Source organism: Colossoma macropomum, unplaced genomic scaffold (genome assembly GCF_904425465.1).
Source record: "Colossoma macropomum unplaced genomic scaffold, Colossoma_macropomum, whole genome shotgun sequence".
NCBI lineage: Eukaryota > Metazoa > Chordata > Actinopteri > Characiformes > Serrasalmidae > Colossoma > Colossoma macropomum.
In genome coordinates this window covers 7629018-7645520 of record NW_023494805.1, presented here as the reverse complement: position 1 = coordinate 7645520, position 16503 = coordinate 7629018, and the positions used below count along the sequence as shown (strand labels likewise).

The 16503-nt window shown below is 40.3% G+C and overlaps 1 protein-coding gene across 1 annotated transcript; it reads left to right on the top strand.

Annotated features, from left to right (window-relative positions):
• The first annotated feature begins 2720 nt into the window (after positions 1-2720).
• On the top strand, positions 2721-15817 carry LOC118826170 (NAD-dependent protein deacylase sirtuin-5, mitochondrial-like). Its single transcript, XM_036597061.1, has 9 exons — positions 2721-2830; positions 5301-5421; positions 6128-6261; positions 7264-7489; positions 10452-10539; positions 10741-10794; positions 11821-11944; positions 12509-12624; positions 14831-15817. Exons 2-9 carry the CDS (start codon positions 5316-5318, stop codon positions 14901-14903), a joined length of 921 nt encoding a protein of 306 aa, XP_036452954.1. The 5' UTR covers positions 2721-2830; positions 5301-5315; the 3' UTR covers positions 14904-15817.
• The last annotated feature ends 686 nt before the right edge of the window (positions 15818-16503 follow it).

Sequence of the window (16503 nt, the reverse complement as noted above, 5' to 3'; positions counted from 1 at the left end):
CTGAGTCAGGAAATGTGTGATATTCTTGTGGAATCTTTATTCGGACCGGATACAGCCCGCTCTGTACGTCCACACCCCGTCGCCTATGTGAGGAAACAAGTCAATTAAATTGAGTGTTAATATAGCATGGGTTATTGTTCCTCCTATATATTGTGGACCTTAAAAAAAGAACTGTCCTCGCTTAGAAGAAAGGAAAATATCAAAATTACCTCAAAACATGCAATTTTTTTACGCATTAACAAACATTATAATGTGTTTATGGTCGGGTCTGTGTTTTAACCAACCCCTTAAACTTGATGTCATTAAATAAACAGAATATGGTACAGTTGATCAGGATAAGGTTCACTGTAGAATAAGGATGAGGATGGGAAACAGGAGGATAAAGATGTGGAGGACGAGGATGAAGAGGATGAGGATGTTTTATCCACAAACAAAATACATAACATATAAATGAGGACACAATTCAGCAACTGGGATACAAACTTAGAGTGTAGCAATACAAGCATACACAGCAGAATAAAACTGTGAAATACATGCTTACATAAATACCTGATATAGGCACTCACACATTTATGCATCCAAGCAAAACACAACAACCAAACACCCCTCAGTCCACATGGCAATGCTCAGTGCATGATAAGAAAATGGCTGCCTGTGACTCTCCAAACTATAAGCCCTGCCCTTTCTTGTGGCAAGGACTCATGGTCTTTGGAGTTCATGCCTGCTCCCTCGGGAATTTCCAACACCAATAATAAGAATCAAACTAAAAACAATACTGCATCTGTTTGCATGATAATCCAGTACACAAGCTGTTATTCCACATGTACACTGGTGTAAACAAACACTGAGTATTCTATGATCCATTTAAAGACATTACACTGTGCTTTTGTTCTATACTACTGACTAAACACAGTTAGGGCCGAGGCATCTCATACACTTCAATAATACAGCATTTAAATGTGTTATTTTTAGGAAAATAACACAACCACACCATTCTACCATCTTAAAAACAAAGACGTTTTGTTTATTTCACATTTTATTCTTTACAGTCGTCATAATTTTAACACTATGAAGTTTGACCAGTAGGGGGAGCAGTGCGTTGGATAAGCAGTGTGTTGTAGCACAACACTGATGAAAAAGGTCATTGTAATTAAGCTGAATACACTGACTGGCCACTTCAGTAAGTAACGTACACCTCCTTGTTTTGTTTCTACGCTCATTGTCCATTTTATCAGCTCCACTTATTATATAGGAGCACTTTGTAGTTCTACAATTACAGACTGTAGTCCATCTGTTTCTCTGCATTGTAAGCGTAGCTGATAAAATAGACAGAGTGCAGAAATATGGAGGTGTACTTAATGAAGAGACCAATCGGGGTACATTGTAAGATCGATTTTAAAGTTATTTTACTAGTTTTAAGCTCTGAATGAACTTAAAGCACAGCTTATGTCACAGAATTGTCTGTCTGATTATGTACAAGCTTGCAGTCTTAGATCTGCAGATACTGACCTTCTAAAAAAATAAAATACAGTAATATAGTAATACAGTGAAGACTCTGCTTCTAAACTGTGGAACTCAATTCCACCTTTTATTGTGCTTTATTTTTTTTTTTGTATTTGTTTTTAATTTGTTATTGTTTTAAAATGTGTTATTTTTTTCCCTCATAATGCTGTTACCAAACAGTAACTATAATAGACCTCAATCAATCAAACTCAATTCTTCTAATACTATCTAAAGATGAAATTTCAACAATTTTTTTTTTTAATTTCGGCATAATTAAGTTGTGAAGGTGTGGACATTTTATCAGCTCCACTTACTATATAGGAGCACTTTGTAGTTCTACAATTAAAGACTGTAGTCCATCTGTTTCTCTGTATACTTTGTTAGCCCCCTTTTACCCTGTTCTTCAGTGGTCAGGACCCCCATGGACCCTCACAGAGCAGGTACTATTTGGGTGGTGGATCATTCTCAGCACTGCAGTAACACTGATGTGGTGGTGGTGTGTTAGTGTGTGTTGAGCTGGTCTGAGTGGATCAGACACAGCAGTGCTGCTGGAGTTTTTAAACACCTCAGTGTCACTGCTGGACTGAGAATAGTCCACCAACCAAAAATATCCAGCCAACAGCGTCCTGTGGGCAGCATCCTGTGACCACTGATGAAGGACTAGAGGATGACCAACACAAACCGTGCAGCAGCAGATGAGCTCTCGTCTCTGACTTTACATCTACAAGGTGGACTGACAAGGTAGGAGTGTCTAATAGAGTGGACAGTGAGTGGACACAGTGTTTAAAAACTCCAGCAGCACTGCTGTGTCTGATCCACTCAGACCAGCACAACACACACTAACACACCACCACCACGTCAGTGTTACTGCAGTGCTGAGAATGATCCGCCACCCAAATACCTGCTCTGCGAGGGTCCATGGGGGTCCTGACCACTGAAGAACAGGGTAAAAGGGGTCTTTGGACTACAGTCTGTAATTGTAGAACTACAAAGTGCACCTATATAGTAAGTGGAGCTGATAAAATGGACAATGAGCGTAGAAACGAGGAGGTGGTCATAATGTTATGCCTGATCGGTGTATACACACACACACACACACACACGCACACACGCACACACACACACACACACACACACACACGTGTATACATATTAACTCCTCCTTGTCGCGGATCCAAACGGCAGTAACAGTAGTTGGCGCTGTTGAGCCGCCGTGTCGCTCAGCAGCCCCTCTAACTCGGCGTAGAAGAAGAGGAAATCAGCTCACTATGCAAACAAGTGTTTACTGAGGAGTTTACTTCACACTTCTCACCTTTACCTGCGTTTGGTAAGAGCTTTCACTCCTTTATAACTCCACCCTTCGCTCCTGGAGCGCTGTGGTTACACTCTGAGCTGGTGTGCGGTTAAACGAGGCGAGGACTCGTAGTTTAATCTGGACCGTTTGTCGGAGTCTGAAGTCGTGTGTGTATCAGCCCTCGGGGCGGCCGGTCTCCGCTTCATCGGCTGGGCTAACAGGTTTATTAAAGCCGGTTTAAGCTCTTTCTCAGTGTCTGCGGTCGGTTTTTGTGAAGCAAAACACTTTATTGAGTGTTTTAGTGCAAGTGTGACGCGTCAGGTTTTGTTAAAAGTTGTTAAAAGTTGGCTTGTTAGTCCAACTTTCCGTTCCACCTTAAATGGCGCAGCAGTTACAGCAGCAGCTTCAGGCGCCAGAATGTAATTGCTGCACTATTTAAGGTGGAATGGAAAATTCGAACAACAGCAACTTCAGCGCGGCGTTAAAGAGCTCTATTACATATATTTTCAACATGACAACAAACACCAAGACCTGAAGGTCTGTTTTATCCAATATAGACTGTTAACCAGTCTGTCTGTTCACCCTTAACCACGGAATGAAGTCTGAATGAGGGTCTTTCAGGGACTGGGGGGGCTCTCTTTGCCCCATCAGCTGTCTAGGAGGTCGAGTCACAGTTCATCCTCCTGAGGAAACTTGCAGAAAGGCACGTAGACTGACTGACTGACAGCAGGCTGGAGCTCAGAGCTGACGTCAGAGAGTGAGGCCGCAGACACTGGGGGAGATTGTGGAGCTAATAAGGAGGAATGGCATCCTCACAGTCCCAGCTTTAACAGCTCATAACCAGCTACAGGTGGCACACAGGCCCCATGAGATACCAGACGCTAGCTAGCAGATTTATTCCTGAACGTCTGGAGGAACTGGGCTAGGTGGTCTCCTCTCGGTTTACGTTACAGTCAAACATTTGTTGGACTTAAGCCGGAGGTGGGCCGAAACTACTCATTCAGTTCCATATAGGCTCTTAAAGGAATGGATCACTGAAAAAAAAGTAATTTACGCAGTTTCCCCTCCGTCTGTTCGTAGTCCATCTGCCAGGACGTGTTGGAATTAGAAGTTATAAGTGGCTGCAGAGCTACAGAGGTAATGGAATTGAGGTCTTTAGCTGGGTTTCCAAACCTCGTATCTCCATTTTGGTAATTTTTCAGTTTTTAATATAATTTTAAAAAATGCCTGTTTACATTGTGTGTAAATGTCATGATGAATGGACCAACATAAACAGCCCAAAATGATGTAGAACAATGTCTGGTTCCATTGACATTAAAAGTAAAGTAGGTTTTCTCTCTCTCTCTATCTCTCTCTCTCTCTCTCTCTCTCTATATATATATATATATATATATAATATAATATAATATAATATAAGTAAATACTGGACTGAACAGAGTGATGACATGAAGAGATTGACCTGCTCACTTTACACATGTATTAACCTCTTATTCTCCAGGGTATATTTTGGTTTGTCCATCTGAATTTACATGACCAAATCTTAAGGCAAATTATACAGTAACTGCATGAAATAAATGTAAATTTTTATTTTATTTATTATTTTTTTTGTAAAAGCTCCCCTCAAATTAACAGACCATGTGTTTCATGATCTACACATATTGCTATATGCTTACAATTTACTGCTGAAAGCCAGAAAATCTTTTTTTTGTATTGTTGCTCTTTGTATTATTTTAGAAAAATAGTTGTTACACAGCAGATCATTGAAGAGACGCCATCTGTTTATAGTTTATAGCCCAGATTTGTGGAAAAATGGGTCGACTTTCAGTAGACAAAAATTGTGAGTTCAGTTTCTTTTATTATAAGGGTTGAAAATTACATCACCCATCTATTTGACTGGAAAGAAGACAGTTACAGCTCCCATATGACCCCCACCTTTTGAATGTTGCTTATGAAATATGCAAGTTATGAAGAATATGACAGTGCATTTTGGAACCACCGGTGGTCTCAAGGAGTTGAAGAAGCAGTTCACTAATGTTACCGGCTACGTTTTCCCACACAGCATGCTTTTCTAAGTGTACTGAATGGAGAGGAATTCAAACTGAAATGCAGTAACTACAGTGAAACACACATGACATGTGCCAAAACCTCAAATATAATGCCTGAAAAAAATACATTAGGATTCCCTTAAAAAATGGCTGTGTAAATGAGATGTGACAATAAATGTGATTTGGTTTGATATCACTTTCCACCGTGACGTTCTTCAAACAGGATTAAATGAATGTAATGGACCTGTGACCTGTGACCTGTGACGTTTTCAGCATCATTGTTTTAACACAGTCTGTGCATTTCACTGTTTTCACTGTAATGGTTACATTTCAGTGAGGTTTATATGATTGATGTACAAATTTAGTATTTCTCTTTTTAAATGCAAATCCTCATTCAAGGTTTTCATTTTGGCACGTATTCTGCATGTCACTGTGGAACTGTAATGTCATGTGTCCAGCATTAAGAAGCAGAAATGATCATTCGGCAGCTCACGCGGCGGACGCTGCTCTTTCCTTTGGAATGTGGGAATCAGATTGCAGCTCTAAAAGTGCTGACTGGAGCAGCGAGACCAAATTCAGGTACACACAGGGTGTAATGATCTCAGTACAGTATCAGAACTGTGTAGTCTTTTGTAAGACTGAAGATAAGTGAGGGGAAGAATGTCAAAAATATATGTCTGGACAAAAGGAAACAAATTCTCTGCAGTTTTAAGATCTGGTATTTGTTGCAAATAACTGAAATATGTTAAACTAAAAACTATCAAACCGACTCAAATTTGTGTCGAAAGTCTTCTACCAGAATTCATATCAGTAAGTTAGATTACGTGCCTTTGGCAGCTCTTAGAGAAAAGCAGAGGCCGCAGTGGGCCCAGCATTAAAGTAGTTACTCAAAAAGAGAAATCCATGAAAAGTTACTAATTACTTCTCTCAAAATGTAAGGGGATTAAATGTAAAGCTTATAGAGCTGTTCCTGAATGTAAATCGAGTTTGGCCTGTTCTTCAGCACAGAGATCTTTATCCATCACTTTCATTTCAGTGATGATTAGATGCCTTGACAGATTAAACCCCCCCAGGACCTGTTGTATTTTGCCCCTTGCATTTGTCGAGTGTGTAACTGTTGAGGTATAAGATTCCATAGTATGTTTCAGCTACATAGCTGTGAAACATTTGTGGAAATGTCTTTTTCACCACAGAAAACTGCCTCTGAGTGAAGTTTATTGAGGCTTTAGTGCTTGTTTTCCTGACGTTGTTGGACAGAGCCTTTACAGACTGGGTGTTGTTACAGACATGGCAGAGTTTCGTGAGGTTTTCTCCAAAGCCAAGCACATCGCCATCATCACTGGAGCTGGGGTTAGTGCAGAGAGCGGCCTGCCCACCTTCAGAGCAGCCAGCGGCCACTGGAGACGGTGGAAGACACAGGTGAGTGAGAGTGCACATATATGTAGCCACTAGGGCTGCGACAAATGACTAATTTGATACTAATTTGAATAATCGATCGATTACTGGAACGAATAATCGATTATTCGGATTATGAATCACTACGTTACCACATAACTTTTATGTAGCTATTAGCTTTTAAATTTAGCTTGAGGCTGTTTTATGCATTTGCTTGTGCTCCCATAGCCAGCTAAGGTCAGCTTTACAAACAGCACAGCTACAACTTTAAAGTAAAGAGTACATTACAGTTTCAGAATCACTTTTCATATGAATGGTTTTTGTGATTTTATAAACAACAGATTACATAATGCAGAGTTAAATGCTTTAAACTAGACAACAGAGGGTACTTTTAGGTGCCATGGACAAACAGTATACTGTAATTACTTGTTTGTATGTATGTATTGTTTATATGTAGGGAGTCAGAGACCACACTTCATTTATTAGATATAAAATGTTCCACTTGCAAAAGAAAAAAGTAAAAGAAAATATATATGGAAAATAATGTGAAGATGCTGGAAGCTGTAATAAAGGAAATATGTGGATACACTAAATGCTGAAAAATGTGATACTAATGTGATATTATATCCAGCTGTAGAGGCTGCTATGTCGTTTTCTTTTAAGTGTTTTTTTTTTCTTTTTTGATGAGAAAAATGAAGAGTGTGTACTAAGGATGGTCTCTGTTGCACAGCACTGTATCTATTTATAGTTTATTTTTTTTTAATCAAATTCACAGCTTGACAAGGTATAATTACCTTTTATTCTTATAACATCATGCAGTCATTTTAGAATCAATTCTGGACACAGCTAACCTTTCTTAATTTCACTATTTACTTATTAACAGCATTCTAGTTGTAATTATAAAGAATTGTGAAGTTGCACAAAACTAGCTGTAGCATATTAGAGGAAGACTGCTAACCTCTGTCCCAAATGCTGCCTACCATCTTGGATGTAACAGTTCCTTCTCTCATTCTTACTGTTTTCTAGGATCTGGCCACTGCGCAGGAGTTCTCCCGCAACCCCTCCAGAGTGTGGGAGTTCTACCACTACTGGAGGGAGTTGGCCCTCAAAGCCACGCCCAGTGAGGCCCACAGAGCTATAGCCGAGTGTGAGGCTCGTCTCAGTAAGCAGGGCCGATCCCTGGTGGTCATCACCCAGAACACGGATGAGCTCCACCGCAGAGCCGGATCCAAACATGTACTGGAGGTCCACGGTGAGGAAGGGCACGCTCGCCTCTGTGGTGCTAGTGCTAACGTAGATGCCACATAGGGATGAGTCAGAATGTTCAGTCGTCATAAATTTATTATTAAAAAATGAATAGTCAATATTTTTGATACACAAATTAACTTTTCTTTACCTTTGTACTTTCTCATGACTGCAAAATGTCTGAACTCTATCCTCCACCAGAGGGCAGTGAAGAGCCCACATCTTACTTCTTTTATTTTAGCCAAGTTTCATATCAGAGCTGGTTTATGAGGAGCCTGGCCTCTTCCTATTTCCTCCGTTATATCAAAAACATAACTGCAAAACAGCAGAGGGCGCCCGCGAGCGAGTCCTCAGTGAATTGAAGAAAATGGAGTTAAAACAGCTAAAAACTGAAAGTTTGAATAGTTTCTGATCACCTGCCTAGAACTTCCTTTAATTTTAGAAAGTAGAACGTATTTCACCAAAAAAGCAAAGAAAACTCACCTGTACGTTTCTAGACCGGCTGGTACTGAAGACTAATATCTTCCAAATTCCAGCTGTGTCTGACAGTCTGAGGGGTGACTTGAGAAATTTGACTATGCTGAATTTTGCTTTCTATTTGACTTTCCCGTTCAACCTTAAATAGTGCAGCAGTTAGATTCAGGCCCCTGAATACTGGAGCAGGTGCCAGGATGTAACTGCAGCTCCATTTAAGGTGGAATGAAAGAAATTAAACAGAAAGCAGGTAATTAAGAAACCAAATTCAGCCCTGTAGAAATTCATACGGGAAACATTTAGCAGCATTTTTGCTGGGCTCACAGGGCTAGTGTTAGAAAGCAATATTGACGTAGGTTTATCTGTATGTTTGCCAGTTTACATATTTACTTAAGCATCAAAAATGGTTTTATTTGAAAATGCATACGTGATGTATACCGAAACCATCCAAAATTTTAATTATACAGTTAGAAATAAAGGTTGTGTGCAGGTACATTTTTCGTTTGTCAAGGTACAAACAATGTAAATGTTCCCTCAAAGGTACAACAGTGCTTTTAAGGTCCAACTGTGTACCTTAAGTAAGTTTTTCCAGGTAAAAAGTTCAGATTTGCACCTTTTCATAACCAAATGTTTAAAACAGAACAGTAAAATAAAAAGCCTGGAGACGAGACGGGGGTGTGGAGTCGGTACAACTTAGAAAATATAACTTCAATGGATTATGGTTCAGTTATGTTCCCTGACTAAAGGTGCTGAGATGTACCCTTGAGGGTTCCACCCCTGTGATGAGAGGGGCACTGCCCCAGTGACCATTTCATACCTTTATTTCTGAGATATTATTACTGTGTTATTAATTTTGGCCATACTGCCCACTAACACTTTTAAATTCACATATCAGCTTTGACTAAAATGCTGATCATGGCTGCTAATGATGCCTATAAATTGTTACAGCTGTAAGTGGCAAGTTAGCCTTATGCTACCTTGTCCTCAATAGATTTTACATTAGCTGGGTTAATTAGCGCTCTTTGGTGTAGCTTTATTTTTAAACATTAACATTAGCAGTGCACCGCAGACTGTTCGTGTGAATGTAGAGTCAAGTTAAGTGTACAGTATGTGCATCTACTGCGCTGTTAGTAATAACTCTGACTCAGTTTGTGGTTCCTTTGGCAGGATTTTTAAAGGGCAAATCTTTTAGCAAGCAAGCTCTTTATGCAGGTGTGGTTTCAGTAACACATCCTCCACAAAGAACACACTTCTGCACGTTTGAATACACTATTATTCTTTATTTGCTGAATGTAGCATAAAATGTGGCCTGTGCAAAAATGATTGAACAATTCATATCATATATACAGATCAGGAATAACATTATGACCACCTCCTTGTTTGTACGCTCATTGTCCATTTTATCAGCTCCACTTACTATATAGGTGCACTTTGTAGTTCTACAGTTACAGACTGTAGTCCATCTGTTTCTCTGCATACTTTGTTTCCCTGTTCTTCAGTGGTCAGGACCCCCATGGACCCTCACAGAGCAGGTACTATTTGGGTGGTGGATCATTCTCAGCACTGCAGTAACACTGACGTGGTGGTGTGTTAGTGTGTGTTGAGCTGGTACGAGTGGATCAGACACAGCAGTGCTGCTGGAGTTTTTAAACACTGTGTCCACTCACTGTCCACTCTATTAGACACTCCTACCTTGTCAGTCCACCTTGTAGATGTAAAGTCAGAGACGATAGCTCATCTGCTGCTGCACAGTTTGTGTTGGTCATCCTCCAGTCCTTCATCAGTGGTCACAGGACGCTGCCCACAGGACGCTGCCCACAGGACGCTGTTGGCTGGATATTTTTGGTTGGTGGACTATTCTCAGTCCAGCAGTGACACTGAGGTGTTTAAAAACTCCAGCAGCACTGCTGTGTCTGATCCACTCAGACCAGCACAACACACACTAACACACCACCACCACATCAGTGTTACTGCAGTGCTGAGAATGATCCACCACCCAAATAGTACCTGCTCTGTGAGAAAAGGGGGCTAACAAAGTATGCAGAGAAACAGATGGACTACAGTCTGTAACTGTAGAACTACAAAGTGCACCTATATAGTAAGTGGAGCTGATAAAATGGACAATGAGCGTAGAAACAAGGAGGTGGTCATAATGTTATGCCTGATCTGTGTATGTGTGTGTGTATGATTGACTGGAAAATGCCATATTTAAGTTTGTTCCCTGCAGAGGATGCATTCACTTATTTTCACTTAGAAAACCAACAAAACTATATAATTTGCCCAGGGGTGCCCAAACTTTTGCATGGGATTGTAGATATTGTGAGGTCTTATAATCTCGAACTTTCTTTGTATAATTTCATAGCAAAGCTTTCTGTTTCTTGACGGGCGACTACATCAACATGCATGCTTAGAATATCTAAAATTGTTCTCTGTTTTACTTCTTATATAATTTCCTAAGTAGTGATTTCGTATTTCATGTTGTTATTTCATTTCAGGCAACCTTTTCAAAACCAGGTGTCTGAGCTGTGGAGATGTGGAGGACAACCACCACAGCCCCATCTGCGCTGCTCTGCAGGGCAAAGGGTAAAACAAGCCCAGATGGCTCTGTTACATAATGCCATTAGCAGCAAACCTTCATACTGTTTACATTTTTGATTTATAGCCTTGCTTCTCTCTTCTTTTTAGGAAAACCACAGAACTAAGCTTTTTTTAAATACCTGACAACAAGTAATTGCGTTCTGTGAATTCCTGAGTATTAGATTTACTGTTTAACTCCTCTTACAGTGATCCAGACTCAAAGTGCAGTGATGCTGATATTCCTGTGAGGGATTTACCGAGGTATGGTGAGCTTTTTATGGCATTTAAGGTGAAACCCACAAGTTTTCATATTCGTTTCAGCATACTTTATTCATTACGATGTAAACAAAGTCATTGAGAGTGGTTTGATTTGAAATGCTCTGTTTTAGGGAAACTTCTGTGTCAGAATTGTTCACAGTGGTGGTGATAGGAACCAGACGTCTGAAGTTAACGCCCCCAAAAGCTCCCTCACAGAAAGTTATTACCTGAAATCTTATGGAAGCATTGTCTGATGTCTGAGGCATTGCTTTATGATAGTTTTTACAAGTTTTTGGCCATAAACATATTTTTCAAATAACCAGTTCATATGAAGGAGACACATGCAGGAGTCCCTAAAGAAAACTGATGATGTTGGATTTATGACTGTTTTACCATCATCAACATCACATGTAATAACTCAGAAGACACGTGTAGGTTCACTGATGGTTTTGGATAGTAAATAAAACGGCTATATCTGTGTTGTAGACATTGTGACTCCTGGTTCCTATCAGCACCACTGTAAAGAAATCTGATTCAGTAAGTCTCTCTACAGTGAACTGTTTCACATCAAACCACCCTGAATGACTGTTTACTTGTGAAAAATCAGTGAAATTCCCCTTTTAAGCCTCTAAATGTTGAATGCTGAAACGACTATCACTATACATCCATTAAAGCATTCATTAAAGCATTTTCCCATTTAAAGAGTCGGGTAACATTGAAAACAGAAAACAAAAATAGATTTAAAGATAATTTTTGTGAAATATTTATTCTTAAAACTCTCACATACATATTACCCAGAGTTGAAAGTATTCACTCAGTATGTTAGAAGCTGTCACAGTGAGGTAGTAAGCTGGTTGTCCACTAGATGGCAGTATGATATTAAAATTGACTGTTTATAGCAGTGTTGTAATGGGATGCTTCTCTGTTAATGAGCTATTCAGCAGATCCAGTCTATTTTTTAAAGTACTGCTGTCGTCCATCTAATCCAGTGATATTTTCCTTTTGTAACGTGAACGGTCCGTGTTTCAGGTGTGACGAGAGAGGCTGTGATGGCCTCTTGAGGCCGGATGTGATCTGGTTTGGGGAGACGCTGGACTCTCATGTCCTCACCAAAGTGGAGAAGGAGCTGGACGCCTGTGATCTCTGCCTGCTGGTGAGATTATAGAGCTTTCTGGCAGGATTTTAGAGGATTGTTTGAGCAAAAAGTGCCAACTCAATGAGTTCAACAGTGAACTCATTGACCATGATGGATCAGCTGCACAGTTGCTCTTTAAAAGGCCCAAAACATGGAAAAACAAACGTTCCTCAGTGTTTAAACAAGTTTCAAAATACACCATTCCCTCCAAAGTCCATAAAGTCTTTATATGGAAAGTAAAACAACCTGTTTTGAGCTTGTTTTTCTGATATCTCAGAAACCTGTTCTTTTATATATACCTGCCTACTTAGCGTACAGCAGACTAAAGCTATAAAAAGTCTTTCAGCATAAGCTGCTTTCCAAATGAGACACCTTACAGGACAGCCAATAAGAGCAGAGATCATTTACATATATTAATGTTAAAGCACAGTTATGAAAAAGGCTGTTGATTTCCATGGCTGTGCTTTTACGCACAGTGATGTGGTGGATTTGAAGTTGATATAAAGGTAAAGAATGAGTTTTTTTAACCCTGCGCTCTGTATTCCCCTCCTGTCTTTTTGTGGTTCGTGGGTTTAATTGCAGGTGGGCACAGCCTCTGTCGTGTTCCCTGCAGCATTGTTTGCCCCCCAGGTGGCGTCCCGGGGAGTCCCAGTGGCCGAGTTCAACATCCGGCCGAAAGCAAGCACATCCCGATTTAAGTGAGTTATAGATTTTTTTGCTAGGTCAATCATTTGACTGGGGTGGCAATTAGAATGAGAAAATACTACATGTATATCACAGGATAAAAGGCCCTTAGTTTTAAATTTAGGTTGCTTTTTCATGAATGTCTGGACACTTCTTCAGAGTCTGATGGTGCTTCTCACTTCACCTCCTGAAATTAGGCTGTTTGAAATCAGTTAAAAAGTAAAAATACAGAACTTCATATAATCACAGTCAAAATCTCAACAGTTATAACTAAAAGGGATGCACCAAAATGGGAAATGTGGAAAATCTGTTATTTATCATATACAAATCTGGCGATGCAGATATGTACACACATTTTATAAAATGAAGAAATTGGGGCTCCCGAGTGGCGCAACCGTCTAAGCGTTGGCCCTGTCATCAGGAGATCGCGAGTTCGATCCCTGGTGATGCTACAGCCATCCGTAGCCGGGAGTCCAAGAGAGCACAATTGGCCTCGCTCTCTCTGAGTGGGTAGGATGGCCCCTCCCTCTCCACCCACCACTCAGCGCGATGCTAGTCAGCGCAGGCGTCTGTTAGCTGACGTAACAGATCTGGCGGTTGGCGCTTTCCTCCGAGCGCGTTCGGCTGTCCAGTGACGTTGCGTGAGCGGCAGCTCGAAAAGAAGCGGTGGTTGGCTTCACAGGTCTCGGAGGAAGCCTGTGTTAGCCTTCACCCTCCTAGCGTTGATAGCATCGTGTGATTGGGGAAGTCCTAACTAGACTCCTAACTAAATTGGGGAGATAATTGGTTTAAAATCCAAAAAAGTAAAAAAAAATATATGAAGAAATTGGAGCTAAATCTGCTTGAATAAACATTTCAGAGAAATCTAACATTTATTAAGGTTTACAAATGCAGTAAAATGAATAAAATGCAGACTTTTTAGCACAGTAACCCAACATCACCTAAACATTCTGCTCTTCTGTAGTACAATAAATACACCAAATATGGGTCAAATCTACACATCTATCTAAATTTGATTTCTGATCCCCTGAAAGCTCTATTATCCACTAACTATGATGAATTATTCAGCAACTGCTGCGAAGCCAGTATTACACAACAAAAATTAGAGTATAGCATCGAGTATATCATCCTGCCTTTCTCCACCTTAAAGAAACAATCTGCACTGTTAAGCTCTACTTTGATAATCATACATTTTTGCTGGCACTGCAAGAAGAGTCTTGCTGCGGACATGCACTCTCAGCCTGACATGCATAGCCAGCCTATTGATGACGTCAGTCCAGCTACCACGACAGTGTTTTTGTCGGTTTTATGAGGAAAAATAGCAAACCATGAACTGTTGGGCAACAAGAGTTACACAGAATGTATATTAACGTTGCCACACTGATAATACGGTAATTAAATATGGAAACTTTCAAAATAAAACGTACCACGACGATAAGACAGGAATGTCGGGTTTATTCGCAGAAAAAACAAAAAGGCTACTGAAACTCATGAAAGCCAGGCTGAAGACGATTAGAACCAGTTATCAAAAACTGTAATACTGATTAAAATAGAACTCATTAAGGGTTCTAGGAGGTTGTGACAACGTAGAGTCAACGTAGTACCGATTACTTTTGCTGTCTTGTCATTCATAACTTTGAGGAATTTCATTTCAGCGTTGTCACATTGTCACAACGTAACTGTGTCTGCAGCGCCGTTAGGAATAAACCCTAATGGTTTTTCTTCCTAACGGGAATTGGCTTAATGGTTGCCGTTAGAGACCATTAGTAAACAATCAAATGTATGTGGAATCAGTCCCAGAACACCTGATTAAACGATCAGAATCCTTTGCACTGTGATATTAACCCATCAGGAAGACACAGAACATCATTAGCGACTACTGAAAACCACCATGAACCAGCAGACGCTTTGAATGGGTTCTATGATTTTTTTCAACAGGGAGGTACATTAAATGTAACTCTCTAGCTGTGTTACGGACAAAAAATAGATGATGTCCCTAAGCAGCAGCAACCAAAAGTTAACATGCCGTTGGGCTGCTTCTGTCATTGTGGCAGAAAGTGCATGTGCACGTGACGTCACTGGGGCTAAGTGCATCTGGCTGAGAGTGCATGTCTGCAGCGAGATTTTAAGGGGTTAAACATGTGTCTGATGTATAAAACTCTCTTGTGTTAAATCAGCATCACTGACTGCACTGTGACTGTTTTTGGGGTGGGCTTAAAGGTATCATTTTCAGGGTCCATGTGCCACCACCCTGCCCATCGCTCTGGCACGCCACGAGTCTGAGGTGATCTGAAGCCCCGCCTTCCACCAGAGGGGGGCAAAGAGGAGCAAAACTTCATGGTCCTTTTTAAAACCAGCCCGGGGGTGCCGTTCAACTACCAGCGTTTACCAGAACACCGAGGCGCTCAGCGCTGGGAATGCAGCTCATGCCTGTCATTAGTACATTCTGCTTTAAATGAGTTTTGTTGAAGAGGTGAAGTGGACCTGTTACAGCGGTGTTATGCCAGCCAAATGGGAACCATTAATGCTTGCTTGGAAATTAGGAAGACTGTGCTGGATCTAATTTTATTACTGGTGTAATATAATTGATCCAGCTATGTGGCAAAAGTGTGCCCCAGAGACGCCGTTTTATTGCTAGTCATTTGCTGATCTGTGTGGAAATGCAGATAATAGTGCTTTCTTTGGTTTTTGCTCGACTGCATTTTAGCTCACCTGAAAACAGCATACCAACACTAGCAAAAAGTACAATAAGAATGAATGGAAACCAATGAGCTTTAATGCTATGCTTCATACATTAGTATTGTTTGAGTGAAGCTTTAAAGGGCCCATATTTTTGCTTTCTCGAGTTTGACATACTATTGTAAACAATGTTAATGTTTCACCTCTTAGTCCATACAGTCCAAACCTGCAGTGTCATGTGATGTCATGAAAAACCAACACATTCGCATATATCCACCCATTCAGCCTATTGCAGGTTAGCTAATTGGGACAGAGCCCATTTACATATGTCAGTTTTAAAGGCACAGTGACAAAAAACAGCCTGTTATAATTGTAATTGATACAACAGGGTTTGAAAATGATGATTAGGTCATGAAAAAATGAATTACTGTTTGGTATGGTCATGTGCAAAAGTTTGTGTGCCCCTGGCCAAATTACATTTTGTTTATTTAAGTAAAAATAAGTTAACGTATCCTCTACAGAGAGCATACTTCTGCACATTTACTGCACAATTGCTGTTTATTTGCTGAATTTAATGTATTGGGGAGGAAAAAATAAAACAATGTGGCCCGTGCGAAAGTTCTGGCACATTTTGTATTTTATATTTAATTTTTTTTCCCAATATGTTAAACTCTAATAAATAGAAATAGTGCAATGTGCAAAAACTGTCATATGTAATGCAGTTTGACTGGGGGGCTGTTTAAACTCACATACAACTCTATCTAAAAAACACACAAATCTTGTAAGTGGAGCGACGACACGGCAGGATTTGGGCCCTTTAGTTACTCCACCTTGTAGACAAGGCCGATTTCTGACTTTATAGGAACGTACCAAGAGCTCGCTTTGCGTGGTTATACACTAATGCTGTCAGCAGAGAATTTCCTTAACCAGTATGTATTGCTATGTGGACGCATTGACTTTTTCCAGTATGATGGCTTTCCGGTGGTGCAGGTACATTCTAGTTCTACATTTACATTTACATTCTGGGATATATTCATTACCTTTGCCGCTTAAAAATGTACTTTTGATGGGTTTGTTAGATGTTTGGGAGTTTAAAATGGGTGTTATGCTCTCAGACTGAGCTGATTTGAGCGTAGCTGAGATGTAACAGTGTAACGGTCGTGATTAGTTGTAATTTTCTATGACCACGTTTTTCTGTGACCAAACTGAATTTT

What these genes read in the sequence shown, in the direction of transcription:
- LOC118826170 (XM_036597061.1), top strand. Translation starts at nt 5,316, where the DNA reads ATGATCATTCGGCAGCTCACGCGGCGGACGCTGCTCTTTCCTTTGGAA. An exon ending in CCTGTGAGGGATTTACCGAG is followed by an intron (nt 10,795 to 11,820) that starts GTATGGTGAGCT and finishes TCCGTGTTTCAG; the next exon opens with GTGTGACGAGAGAGGCTGTG. An exon ending in GCAAGCACATCCCGATTTAA is followed by an intron (nt 12,625 to 14,830) that starts GTGAGTTATAGA and finishes GTGGGCTTAAAG; the next exon opens with GTATCATTTTCAGGGTCCAT.